Raw genomic sequence first — 14,763 nt, forward strand, 5'->3', positions numbered from 1 at the left:
AAAAGAAAAAAAAAAATCACGCAATATGATTAAATTACCCTTATGAAAATTAACCATGGTTTTATGATAGTAAAAACGTAGTAACCATGTTTTTGGCGGATTGATTACCATTTGTATAACCACAAATACCATGGCTAAACTATAGTTAGTGTAGTAAAACCATGGTTAATTTGAGGTTACCATGGTTTAACTATAATAACCATGTTTGTTTGTAGTAAAACCATGGTTACCTTTCGTAAGGGTAATGTTCGTGCATCAAAAAAAGATCATATACCCATCCTCAATGACATATCACAACATAACACGTTAAAAATCTTATTCTAGCTTTTCTCAACCAGTTAACGCAACGCTAAGCTAATAAGCTATGCTGTTAGTTTGCTAACTAAAGGTTAACTGAAAACACCTGAAAATGTTTCATTTTTAGCTGTGACAATGTTATATGTTATTTAAAAGGCACTAACTAGCATCATTTCATAATTAAGAACAAAAACAACATAGCATTTCTAATCAGGCTCAGGATCGAATACCCATAAGTTCTCTCTGACAGATGTGCTGTGGTGTCCAAACAGGAGAGGATCTTACAGGACATCGACAGCGATAGACCTTATTCAGAGCAGCGAGTATGAAAGCGAGGCTGTGATGGATGGACTTACAGTGTTTTCAATGGCATCCACTGTAAGAAGCTCCTAGATCACTTATCATTTTCCACAGCTCATGTTGTCTGGGGTTTTATGTCTACTGAAATTTCTTGGAAAGATATTTCTGCAGTGTTTCGTCAGCAGAACAATTCAAAAACACGTGAAATAACAGTACAACCCACTGAGGAGATGTACTTCTATCCCACAGCCTCACTTTCATTCCCATTAAAATACAAAGATGGCGCTGCTGTGAATAAGGTCTATATATTTCCAGTGAAATCTCAGTGTTACGCCAGCTTCTGGTATAGAGTGGTGCATGGGTGACGTCACTTTGTAGGCCAACCGGCGTTTAGCATCACGCTGGTTCCCTTGAGAAAAACCCAATAGGACTTTCCCATAGGCTTTTGGATTATCACTAAAAACAAGCTCTGTGATCAACAAAAGTTTGATACTTTACAAGATAATTATCACACAACCTTTATGAATTTTGAAGCCTAAATGCAGCTGCCTGAAGTAAGAAGCTAAAGGCTATAAACGAACTACACCACGGTCCCACGAATTCAACGTCACCATCACTAAGCTTCTGACAACTCTCAGTTGTATCTAAAAACATTTTCCCAGAACGTTTGAGTTAGAATAGCACAATTATAAGCACAACGATTCTGTAAAAGCGGACCGAGTTTACCTGTTCAGCATGATGATGTTTAATCTCCTCGACAGCCTCTGTAGTCCCATTCAGACACTTGTTAGCAACCGCATTTTCAAGACACGTAACAACTTAAAAAATCATGAGTGGGGTAACATTGATGTATTTAATGTCGTGGAGTAAAACGTGAAAGTGTCTTGAGCTTGTGTTCACCACAGCCCTTATTTCTATGGGGTTAGAATTGTTGCATTATTCCAAATAAATAGACTGAGATTCACAAACAAATGTAAAGAGTTTCACAACAAATTATAAAACTCACAAAAAAATAAAATGAGATTTGCAAATAAAAAAAATTTACAAATGTGTTTTGTCACAAACACAGCTCTGCCTGGCATTTATTTGTGAACCGCTTTTATCTGATTGGCTTGAGTAAACGGTGGGTGGAGTCCACTTATTTGTGGATTTGTCTGCACCTCGACGCTAGAAGTGTTTCAAAATCCACAGATGAGTGAGGGGATTTACAAATGCACAGAAAGCGGTTCACAAATGTGTTAGTGTTTGTGACATAAAACACATTGGTAAATATATATCATTTTTTTGCAAATTCATTTTATTTATTTGTGAGTTTTATACAGTTTTGTGAAACTCTTTACATTTATTAGTGGATCTTAATCTATTTATTTGTGAATTTGATCGTTTTTTGTGACTCTCTTTACATTTGTTTGTGAATCTCAATCTATTTATTTTGGAATAATGCAACAAATCTAACCCCATATATTTCAGCCATTTAACCAAAGCCCCGTTCAAAAAACCCACTGACTTCAGGACGATGGAACCGGAAGTGCTCAAATGAAACTCGCTTCAGCGTTCTGCCCTACAAACTGATGTCAGACCTGCACCACTCTATAGTATTCTCCCATAGCAAACTGTGGTGGTAGAAAACTCTTTTCTAATCATTGCCGATCACAATTAATTATTTTATAATACAGTATAGTGAAACTCGAAAAATTAGAATATCGTGCAAAAGTTCATTTATTTCAGTAATTCAACTTAAAAGGTGAAACTAATAGATTATATAGACTCATTACATGCAAAGTGAGATATTTCAAGCCTTTATTTGTAATAATTTTGATGATTATGGCTTACAGCTTATGCAAACCCTAAATTCAAAATCTCAGAAATGTTGACAATTTTCATAAGCTGTAAGCCATAATCATCAAAATTATAACAATAAAGGCTTGAAATATCTCACTTTGCATGTAATGAGTATATATTAGTTTCACTTTTTAAGTTAAATTACTGAAAAACATGCATGGTATTCAGATTTTTAAAGTTTCACCTGTATTATATATATAAAAAACTATAGTAAACACAACATTTTAGTATATTAAATTAAACTATAATGCTTTAGTAATGAGTTCCAGAAGCTTTAAATACCTTTAGTGTGACGGTGGATTGTATCAATATTGCTTTGTCCTGTCATGCAATACTTCAAGATATAATATCCATTATGTTTGGAAGCTTGTTTACGCCACAGAATAAAATATAAAAAAGGTAACTGCGACTTTTTATCTCAGAATTGCTTGATATGAAGATGCAATCGTGAGTTATAAAGTCAGAATTGCATGATATAATGTCGCAATTGTGTTATAAAAGTCAGAATTTTGAGAGATAAACTCGCAATTATGAGAAAAAAAGTCAGAATTAAATGTTTATATCTCGCAATTCTTTATAACACACAATTATGACTGTATATCTCAAAATTCTTAGAAATACAGTCAGAATTGCTAGATGTAAACTCGCAGTTGTGAGATAAAGTCACAATTATCTTTTAAAATGTTTTATTCTGTGGTGGAAACAAGCTTCCATAATTATGACATGTTGATTACCACGGAAAATTATTTGGATTTGCCTCCAGTATTCAAAAACCCAAAAATGTATGTTACAGTCACACACTTGGGTAGTTTGTTTCCCTCAAAAGCTAACTCTAATGTATGTAGTCTAGTTCTCGCGAGACATTTGGCAGAACGAGGGTTACCAGCGACGTGATCGACAACAATGGGAAATGTGAAAAACAGGGACAATTTTCTCCCAACACAGCAGATGGAAAGATGGTCACCTCTCTCTCACTCCACTGACAGCTCTGCAGTCGCCGTCATTCAAACGTGTGTGTGTGTGTGTGTGTGTGTGTTAACCTTCGCCAAAGTGAAAGGCAGCCGCCGTCTTGTCATTATCTGGCCGTTTCCGGATGGCCTGCCCCTGAAGAGCTCCGACACGCTGTCCAATTAGAGGTCCTGTCAGAGTGATGCGTCCCTCATTTTCCTCTCTCTCTCTCTCTCCTTTGCCTTTGCCTCATTGGTACAACTTTAAAATGAGGAAAAAAAGAACAAAAAAAAAAAACAGTAGGGTTTGACATTGCAAAGACAGGTTAATTCAGCTCCATTTTGAGCGTGCAGACTAGAGGTAATGGTGACATACTAATGTAAATGGTGCCATTACGACACCCCGGGTCTTTTTTTTTTTTTTTCTTCTTTTTCTTTTTTTCTGAGTTGGTACAGCTTTCTGCTTTAATACCTCAATCCCGCTCACAGGTGACGTGTCATTTCTCCGCTGGTTTCTCTTTGTGTGTCAGTGCTGTATCTTTACACACGGTGTTCTGGGCAGAGACCTGCGTGAAAGGAAAGGGAAACGTCGCCGGTTTGATGTAGACACAAAAGACGAAAAGAAAATGGAGTTGAGAGTGCGAGTACAGATCCGTGATTATGGAGTAATTTGTACTTAATGGGTTCATTTACAAACCGAGCACATTACAAATTGCTTTGTAAAGCCCCGACCCAACCTTTGAAATGCATGCCACTTTACCAGAGGTTTAACCAGTGATTCACCTGCATTTGTTTATTTCATTTACAGATCCTTCTCATTCATGTCATTTGATTTAGATTTACGTTTTGTGTGTGTTTTAGTGTGTATGCTTTAACCTCGATATATATTATTTGACCAAGTCACAATTCATCTGTAAAGTTGTTTATTGTTGTATACCAATAGAATCATCCTACTCCATTATTATTTGTTAGTCCTTTGTCATTGCAATTTGTTATTCATGTATTCTTTAATAAGCTTTCAGTATGAATATTTTCGAATGCCACTTTGTCATGTGGCCACCCTTTACAAACAGCTCAAAATGTCACAGGGACACCTAGTGGTGGCAAATATATTTTCAAGCCTCACTCAGTTCTCACCTGATGTTATATATTTTTTTAAATGATAATGAATCTATCCAAGATTAAACGTGATACACTTTGTCTACCCATAGAAATATAATGTCAATAGAAAGATCTATCGCTCAACATTACCTGCCTTTTTCTGTTATCTGTATTTTAAGTAATTTTTGTATTCCCAGTAATTGCACAAAGGATCGTCTTGATGATGTTAAATAAAATAAAAATCTGGTTCATGCACTGATCTATATAATAAATAATCATTCTATATAGATCAGTGGGTTCATGGCTATTTCCACCGCACTGACTGACAACCCAGTTTGAAATTTCCATAACTTGAAAGACTGTTAATGCACATGTGTATTTACCTTCTTTTTTTCAACATTCATTTTATGTTTGAGTTGATCGTTTTCTTCATCACAACAGAAACATAAAAAACCCTGGACGAACCTACGTCAAGTAATTCAGTCGTAAAGGCATGATTGATTGGCAATATTGTACTAATGACTGTACATTTTGTAAAAATTTGTAGAAAAAAATACAGAAAAAATTAAAAGAATAACCTTAAGATCTCTCTTAATAAAGTGTACATTTTAACCCAAAAGCATATGCTGCTAAGGTCTGTACATTGCACTTGAGTAAAAAGTGAATGTTTATGTGAATAAAAACTAAAACAATCACGTTGTGTTATACTTTGCCCTGATTCTTTTTGTTGTGCTGTAATATTATTTATATATATTCCTAATTTTTATTTATCTAATGAAAGAAAGTTTAAAAGCCAGGTGTTTTTGTACACACTATTGGTCAAATTATTGGTTTAATCAAAACGATGTGATCTTTGAAAGACATTTTCACTTTATTGTGAAGCCCAGCAGTGAGTGATTTAATTGATTCTATATCTCTACATTGTCATTTTATGATGCAATATGTTTTTTTTAAATACAGCAAATTAAGTTACTCTCCAAAAAAAAAAAAAAAAAAAAGGCTCAATACAGAATACTCCACAGAACATTATACCAAGTTAGAGAGACCACTAAAATGTTGAGATCAGACTCGTTTTTAAAGGACGTTCTGATGGGTCATATGCGTACATGATGTCAGCAAAGATGAGTGTTTTCATGTGCATTTCAACTCTAAAGTCAAATACAGCCCATTAAACATGGACATCACACAAAAATACATTGCACATTTTTGTTAGACCTAACAGATTTAACAGACTGTCCACGTGAAACAGAATGAACAACTGACACTCTCCACCAGCGTTTCTAATTAAAGTCCAATGAAGTTCTGGTGAAAGTGCAGTAATGCAGTAACGATGCCGATTGTAACACACTGACGGAAGAACTTCCATTTAAGGATTATTTATGAATGTCGAAAGTCATTCGAGAGAGAGGCTTCTGTAAATACCGGCTAAGCACAGTTGTTCACATCACAAGGAGTCCAAAGTACATCAGAACGCATCAGTGTCAAGCATCAGATCACACTGAGCAAGGCATTGACATTTGCTCTGATAATTATCGACGAATATCACAATAGCGAGAACTCTCCTCAAGTAAAAACTACAGCAACATGTGCACTTGTTCTGAATTCAGATGGATTGATTCAATATTTACTTCTACACAACATGAAAGCCCTTGAAAGGGAAGTGAACATCAATCGTAGGGCTTCATAAACTGTCACGATACTTACAAAGTCTCAGCTTCTTTATGTTTTCAATAGGGTGAATGAGAATAACACAGCAATTATACAGCATTTTGCTTCACACATTTGACAGAGAGGCGGGTTTGTCATGCAAATGAGCTGCGGCAACACTGAAAGAAGCTGATTGGCCGCTTGAACGGCGGTTCCAATCAGAACATCAAGAAGGTGCGGATCCGTAAATGCGTTTGCCGACTTCCGTTCACAAAGGCAGAGTGCTCCGTTTCGTTCGCACATTTCATCTCTATAAAAAGCAAAGCAGAAATTTATACAAAACGAAACAAAATCTAAAATGCTGTCGAAAAAAAATAAAAAAAGTCATCTGTACAAAGAAACAAACTGAACATTGCACAACAAAAATAGTGAAAAATGACTTGTAACAGCGTGAAGGAATGTCCTGGTCTCGCAGGATTCACGAGTCGCATCATGCAAACACGTAAAAACGGGGTAACGAGACTGAGAGGAACTTCACCATACCACATGACCAGCGCAGGGATAGATATGCAGAATATCCATTAAATACACGAGTTCCTCACACGATCAAGGCATGACGGGATGAAGACCGCGGGACAGTGACCGTAGACGCACACTGGAATGAAGCACTGAATAGTTTCACGATGTGTTCTTTAGTAAAATCTACTGAAGGTGTGGCACTGAAGAACGTGCCGGAGGATTCAGTGGTGTGTTAAGCGTGTGTGAGACTCTGTGTGTGAGCGTGTCACTTCTCCTGCAGCAGGGCCGGGATGTTGATGTTCCAGCCGATGGCCTGGCGGTCGAAGCCACAGGTGAACAGATTACAGGCTTGGTTCTCCTCGTTCCAGGCAGAGCAGCACACCATGCGCCGATGGCCCTGCGAGTTAAATGCAACATGGGTGTGTCAGGACGCATTCAAAGGTACAAAACAAGCCAATGAAACTGTTATAGGACCAGGGCTATCTCAAAACCTAGTAAGCCGTCTTCCCACCAAAATACTGGATATAGGCCAAATTATATTACATGAAGCCATTTCCTTACAACACTTAATAAAAATGGTGAGTGTATGTGTGAATATATATATATATATTACATGGCTTGGTTGAATCCTAATGTACAATGCGGTGTGTTATTTCTTGATAACAGACGCTGCTAAGGATAACACACCGTTGCCATGAAAAACAGAGCGTTGCTATGGACGCAGGATTCTAACCGTAGAGACGGAACGGAATATTTTCTTTAGCGGAAGCAATACAATCGTTTTTAAATCAATAAACTCCTTTTTAAATCAATATTTTGTGTCAAATTATTGATTTATTTGGTAGGTAGCCATGTAATAAGCGGGATAATGTAGAGCGAGGCGGCTGTTATAGCGAATACAACCCCTTCAGGCTGATATATAGATATACGTGTGTGTGTGTGAAATTATTGTTATAGGGGTTTAAACTAGAAATTATATTACATTAAAGTCAATATGATAAAGTGCTAGACACTGTTTAAACTAAATCAAAATTCATAACAGTTTTTGTAAAACTGCTTACAATTTCTGAAACTATGGCTTCATTTATCGAAACTCTACACACAAAACCACAGAACACACACACACAGTATGCAAAAATGTCATCTCTTGCAAAAGCAAACACTTAATTTAAAACTATTTTAACTCTTCTAAAAAGGTGTTTTTGCATCTGCTGAATACATAGTAAAAAGGAATATATACACCTCCATCTGAAAATTTTAAAATCAACTACATTAAAAAAAAAAAAAATTTAAATCAACTAATATTTTAATTCAGCAAGGATGCATTAAATTGATCAAAAGTGATAGTATAGACACATAATTACAAAAGATTTCTATTTCAAATAGATGCTGTTCTTTTAAACTTTTATTCATCATATAATCCTGAAATAAAAAACATTAAGCAGCCAAGTTTAAGTTTTCAACATTGATAATATTAAGTATTAATATTAATTGATAATGTTTCTTGAGCAGCATTTCAAAATGATTTCTGAAGGATTGTGAGACACCAAATTAATATTTTAACATTAACATTTCAATATCAATTTTAAAATACATTAAAATAGAAAACAATTATTTCAAATTGTAATAATATTTCTCAATATTATGGTTTTACTCCTGAACTGAAATGGCTTTTTTTTTTAGCTCAGCAAAAGGAGGTGTCTCAGAAGATGGCATAATCTTGCTACCTATAATTTGAGACAACATAGTTGGAATCATATATATGATGCCAAAAATTGAAAAAACTACTGTGTTGCTTTCCCTTTATAAGAGACGGTCCATAAAAAGAAACATAATCGAAAACAATCCAAGGAACTGTCGAGTGCTTAAAGAGTGAGAGGCAACTTGACAGACATGGAGCAAAAAGAAAGGCAATAAAACCTCCCTGTGAGAAACGTACCTGTCTGTTGCTCCGTGGGAGACGGGCCAGACGGACCCCATTCATGTCAAACAGTCTGACCTGCCTGTTGTCATGTGGCAGAGCGATGATTCTTTGGTTGGCAGAGACGCTTATCCTGCAGGTTAGTACAGTGAATCAATCAATCAACTCGAAGTATAAAGAAATAAGACAATGTGTATTTACACTAAATGCAAATAGCTCAACTGGTTGGCAAAGGCTATTTTCATTCCCATCAGTTAGACAATTTACAAATAACACTTTGTGTGAATAGCATCCATCACTGCTTGCACTTAGAGTAAAGATGCTATTCGTTGCCTTTTAAATGTAAATAAAGCTAGATAGTGTTTACATTAAAGGGATAGTTCACTTTGAAATTAAATTTTGGTATGTTTTAGCTTACCTGAAGGGCATCCAAGATGTAGGTGTCTTTTTTTCCGCAGTAGTTTCAATTTTGATATTTTTAGGTCAAACCGTTCTTGTCTGTCAGTCATATAATGCAGGTCTATGGTCACGGTCTCAAAGAGCATGCACAGAGTCCAAATTAAACAATTCCCCATAGTAAGTACACATTGATGGCCTAAGACATGAAACGAGCGGTTTGTGTGAGAAAACGAACAGTATTTATATCGTTTTTACCTCTTATACACACCCACGTCCAAGTGATCTGAGGGCGACGTCTAGTGTATATATATCTATGCACCAGTCTGCGCACACGTCACACACCAGGATGCGCTCGCGCCCTCAGATCACTTGGACGTGGTGGTGTTATAAAAGGTAAAAATGATATAAATACTGTTCGTTTTCTCACACAAACCGCTCGTTTCGTGTCTTAGGCCATCAATGTGTACTTACGATGGGGAATTGTTTAATTTGGACGATGGGGAATTGTTTAATTTGGACTTCTCTGTGCATGCTCTTTGAGACCGTGACCATAGACCTGCATGATATGACTGTCAGACAAGAACGGTTTGACCTAAAAATATCAAAATTGAAACTACTGCGGAAAAAAAGACACCTACATCTTGGATGCCCTTCAGGTAAGCTAAAACATACCAAAATTTAATTTCAAAGTGAACTATCCCTTTAAGAGTAAATAATCAACTACCAACCAAAAATATTATCCAAATCTTTCAAACTATTTCTGGTTTAGGAGTCTGACTTTACTTATTCCTTTCAAAATATCTAGATGTTGAGGAAAACAGTTTCTCAATTTTCCAGAACTTTCTAAAAAAAAGGCACTCTACTTGTTCAGAGACAAAAGTCTCAGGAAGCTGTCTTACACCTCAGCAACCTGCAGCTCTTACCTATTAACGGCCGAGTCTGTGCGAATGGTAGCAATCGGAGATCTCATGTTCTTCAGGTCCCACACCTTGACGGTGCGATCGTCACTTCCAGACACCACGTTGTCCCCCACTGTGAACACTGCTGATGTCACAGTGCTGAAAGAAACAAATGAATTGCAATGGAGTCGTGATCCAATCACTCTTTAACACCTTAAGTCTGAAAATATCACCCTGAACAAACGAACATGGTTTTCACAAAATATATGTAAAGTATCTAAAAGGACAGATAAAGACAGATCGTTCTGTAGCAACCGGAAGTTGCAGAGGGTCAAGGATCTTGGCTGCTAATGTGAAGGACAGCAATTTAATCCTGAGCGCAAGTCACTGTAACTGGGTTATGGGAGGTTGAATTACAGATATGACAATCTTGATGTGTAACAATTGCATTCATGAGCAAGACTCTTAACCCCAGAACGCTCCGGCAGGAATTGTGGCGTAAGGGACTTTGGATGAAATACATCAGCAAAATGGCAAGTCCCCTAAAAGTAAGTAGCTCAGCACTCAAGTATTCTTTCAAAGCAAGATAGACTCTCCTTTACTGACATGAAAAATGACCGTACAGAGTGACTAGAGAGTGCTCAAGGTGATTTGGTTATCTCTACAGTCCTATTCTTTGCAGAACCCAACGGATCAGGAAGCGGATCGTGTGAGCTCCACTGTCTGCACTCACATAGACATTCTTTGTAGTCTTTGTTTTCTGGTAAACAAACAGTTTTGAACATTGGTGTCATTTCTGAGTACTCGAGTCCAAACCTACTGAGGAAGAGGATTGTGTTACGGTCCTCTACTGTAGCACTGTAGAACAGGTAGTGTATAGTCTCGGCATGGTCACTGCCTGATGCATATTAGTTGTGTCTCAATTTGCAGGCTGCGTGTGTTGACTGCATACATCATCAAGGACGTCTCATTTCAGAAAAACTACCATTATAAAATTGACCATTTCCTGTGTGAATATTTTGGAAATTGTTGTAATTCCTTTAGAACGCAATGAAATATAAGAAGTGAGAAAGATAATGAGAAATAGAAGACTACTTTAGTCTTCGAAATGAGACACAGCAATTGCACAGGACAAAAAGTGCCATGATTTGGTGGACCAGTCCCAATCTGACTGGTTCGCTTCTACACAACTTAAGGATTCAAGGTGGACAGGTTTGGACTGTAGTTGGTCGCCTTCAGATGCGTTCACACACTGACGTCGATTTAATCCCTGCAGGTTCTTATTAGTTGCATTATAATGCTAAGTTATATGTATATAAATACATAAGTTATAAGTTATATGTAGCTCAACCAGTAGAGCATTGGCGCTTGCAACGCCAAGGTCATGGGTTCGATTCCCAGTGAAAGCAAGAATTTATAAGAATGTAAATGTGTACCTTGAAATTCAATGTAAGTCGCTTTGGATAAAAGCGTCTGCCAAATGCATAAATGTAAATTCTAATCAACTTTGTTGTCTCATAAATGATTGCGGTCTATCGTTTTGCTTTAAACTGCCAACTCTCATTGAAAAAGTTTGGAAAGTGACTGGAAGCAGGGGCATCGCTAGTTGGGGGAAAGCTGGGATTACAGAGGACTCAGAGATTAGAATGTTCACCGTCTTGTAAACTGAACAAGGAGGCCAGAAAACATAGCGACTCCAACGACCAGAAGTCAAAGTTGTCTATTACAAGCAATCAGACTTCAGAGTGAAAAGAGGTGAGTCTGTTTGGAAATTCTCATTGGTCAAAGGGTTCCTATGTCAGAGAAGTAGTTAAAATCTCCTTAACTTTTAGTCACATGATGAAGCATCAAGCCTTGTGCTATCCCTCTACATCTTTGTGAAACAACATCCCCATTGAATGTCAGTGGCTTCACAGTATTCCTCAGAGCACAAGTCCTGTGCAATCCCCTTAAGTGGCCAATTCTTGGCTAGAATAAGCTACGATGTAGACCAGACTTTATGCTGATAGTCAAAGGTCTGGATACGTGAGCCTATCTAGTGTGTCTTCTTTAATGAGGCTTGAGTTGCTACTGGAATTGAATCTTCCCAACAAATTATATTATTGTGATTATGAAATTAAACTCATCTCTTTCCGGTTGGAAAGACCACCCTCTGCTCCTGTACAGGGCACGAGAGCACCAGCAGCTGGCACAAAGTGAGGCACAGAGAGAGTGTGTGTGTGTGTGTGTGTGTGTGATTTGAGACAGTCTGGGTGAACAGCAGGAATGTCAGCAACCCTCAGGGTCACAGCACACATTTAACTGCTCCGCTCAGCACACACACTTCCATTTAATGGACCTTAATATTTCTAATCTATCACGTCATTCCCTGCTGACATTTCTCTCCTCTTTGTATTCCCTTCTCTCGGGAGAGCGAGGGAGAGAAAAATGAAGAAAAAAAAGGGCCAGAGTTGGTGCTCCACTCGCCTCTAGCCGTGCTAATTTGAATTGACATGATATTAAGGTTTAATTAGGGGCTAAATTCCGCTGCATTAAAGATTTGGAGTTGGGTTTGGCTGTATTTAACAGCTTTGCTCGGCTCGCTCCGGCACAGTTCACATCCAAAGTGAAGCGTGGAAACACTTTCTGACACCGTGGGTTGCCACCGGAAAGCAAGGGTGGGGGCGGTGGTGGGGCCGATAATAGATTAAAGGCTTGATTAAAATCCTATTACAACTCAAATGATATTTTGGGAATGTTCCGTTTCCCCCGGGACCACTGACAAGCAAGGTCGAGACTCATTAGAGGAAGAACGGCGTTTGTGTTTAATAGAGATCCAGTGCTGAGCATAATAAGCTCTTTAAAACAATGGCTAATGTAGTTGCATGGGATCATACTCTTGCTGATGCTGGGAAAGACTAGATGTGTGCTCTGTAATTATAATTGACAACTATGAATTGCATAGGCTACATTTAAAACAGAGTTTATTCTGTGTACACAGTAAAGGAATGTCCAAATCCAAACTAGTGTTATTTTCTTTCTTCCTTGGACACAAACGGAGAATCTCAATAAGAGGGAGCTCTCGTATGTACTATGAAAATGAATAAGGACGGATGAACAAAGTCCGAAAAATGGCAATAAAGCACCACAAAAGTGATCAATATGACTTATACTACATTACAAGTTTTCTGAAGTCATACGATTGATTTGTGATGAACAAAAGTCTTTATTTACCTAAAATCTTGCCCTCCACCATTTCTCTCAAATCCTATTCGTGCCTCCACATAACAAAATGATTTAGTATAACATTGGTATAAGAAACACAACTACTAATGGAATTGGGTGTAATTGAGTGTCTCATTTACATTTGTTACATGGAGATGTGCACATGGGCCAATACTCAACATAAGAAAGCCATATGGGTTTGGAAAGGCGAGGACTGTAAATTTAGCAGTTTACTTATTACAGGTTCAGTCGCCATCAAAGGTCCATAAATGAACCATTACTAGATTCAAACCTACAGCCTTTGGCCTCCAGCCCGAATCTTTAACCACTAGTCTCCATCAGAGAAACAGAAATAGGTGGGCATGTCATCCAGAATTTACGTGATCGGTCTCAAAGGAGACACCAGCTGTGATGCTTCCTCAGTGAGAAACCCATTCTGACACATTCCCCGAGACAGCAGGTGTGTCTCTTCTCTGTCTGTCTGAAATCGAGCGCACTGGCGATACTCTCAGAAGCATCCTGACAGACAGATAGTGTCTCTGACAGGGAATGCCCTGCAGACGAAAGAGGAATGAGGCAGCAAACACTGCGTGCCCCCCCGTGTACAGCGACTCATGTCATGTATCATTTGTACTGTGCCACTCATTATCATTTGCACCATCATTAGATGATTAGGGGACAACGTTTCAGGCCATTCTGCCGCCCTTTTGAGCACCAATATGCACAGGCTACAGGTTCACAAGGTCACATTTTTCAAGTCAAGTCTCAAGTCACAAGTCAAAGTCAAGCCACAAGTCCAAGTCAAGTCTCAAATTCTGTTTGAATTCTACATGCATTCAGATGTACGACATAAGGGCCTTCAGACTCAGGTTTCCATCTCTGGTCACACTTCATTTTGTAGGAGCACCAATATATACCAGTTGGCTCTAAAAATGCCACTCTTTAAAGTTTTCAATGCTTATGCTGCTAACAGCAGATAAACCGTGCAAAGGCTTAAATGTTTCATCTAAGTGTCCATATGCCGTAATGCTGAGCTCATGGTGTGTCCTGATGCTCTGGGTTAGTGAAGTGAGACAGGCATATGTCAGCTGTACTGCACAACTGAGATAAACTTCACTCACTATTAGAAACTGTACAGCAGTTTATGAGCCTCAGTCTAGTTTAAAAAAAAAAAAAACACCTTAATTAGAAATATGTGACCCTGGACCACAAAACCAGTCACATGGGTCATTTTTTTTTTAAATTGAGATTTATACATCACCTGAAAGTTGAATAAATAAGCTGTCCATTGATGTATGCTTTGTTAGGATAGGACAATATTTGGCCGAGACACAACTATTTGAGAATCTGGAATCTGAGGGTGCAAAAAAATCTAAACATTGAGAAAATCTCCTTTAAAGTTGTCCATTTATGTTGATGATTGTGCTGCATTCACTCACAAAAATACAAGTTTTATATATTTACAGTAGGAAATTTACTAAATATCTTCATGGAACATGATCTTTACTTAATATCCTAACGATTTTTGGCATAAAATAAAAATCAATCATTTTGACCCATACAATGTATTGTTGGCTACTGCCACAAATATACCCGTGCGACTTATGACTGGTTTTGTGATCCAGGGTCACATATGTTGATACTAGTACTGATGGTTTAGCTACAGTGCTGTGAAAAAGTCATCATC

The 14,763-nt window shown here is 37.8% G+C and overlaps 1 protein-coding gene across 5 annotated transcripts in view; it reads right to left on the bottom strand.

Annotated features, from left to right (window-relative positions):
• Positions 1-6,396: 6,396 nt before the first annotated feature.
• The window catches only part of wdr37 (WD repeat domain 37), a 42,447-nt gene continuing 34,080 nt past the window's right edge, over positions 6,397-14,763 (bottom strand). For all 5 annotated transcript variants that reach the window (XM_079863441.1, XM_079863442.1, XM_079863444.1 and 2 more), the window contains 3 exons: positions 9,897-10,031; positions 8,593-8,707; positions 6,397-7,050 (listed from right to left, as the gene is read on the bottom strand). In XM_079863441.1, coding sequence (XP_079719567.1) covers positions 6,919-7,050; positions 8,593-8,707; positions 9,897-10,031 — 382 coding nt within the window. In that variant the 3' untranslated portion in view covers positions 6,397-6,918. The remainder of the gene's footprint in view (positions 7,051-8,592; positions 8,708-9,896; positions 10,032-14,763) is intronic.

Source organism: Squalius cephalus (genome assembly GCF_949319135.1).
Source record: "Squalius cephalus genome assembly, chromosome: 25".
Lineage (NCBI taxonomy): Eukaryota > Metazoa > Chordata > Actinopteri > Cypriniformes > Leuciscidae > Squalius > Squalius cephalus.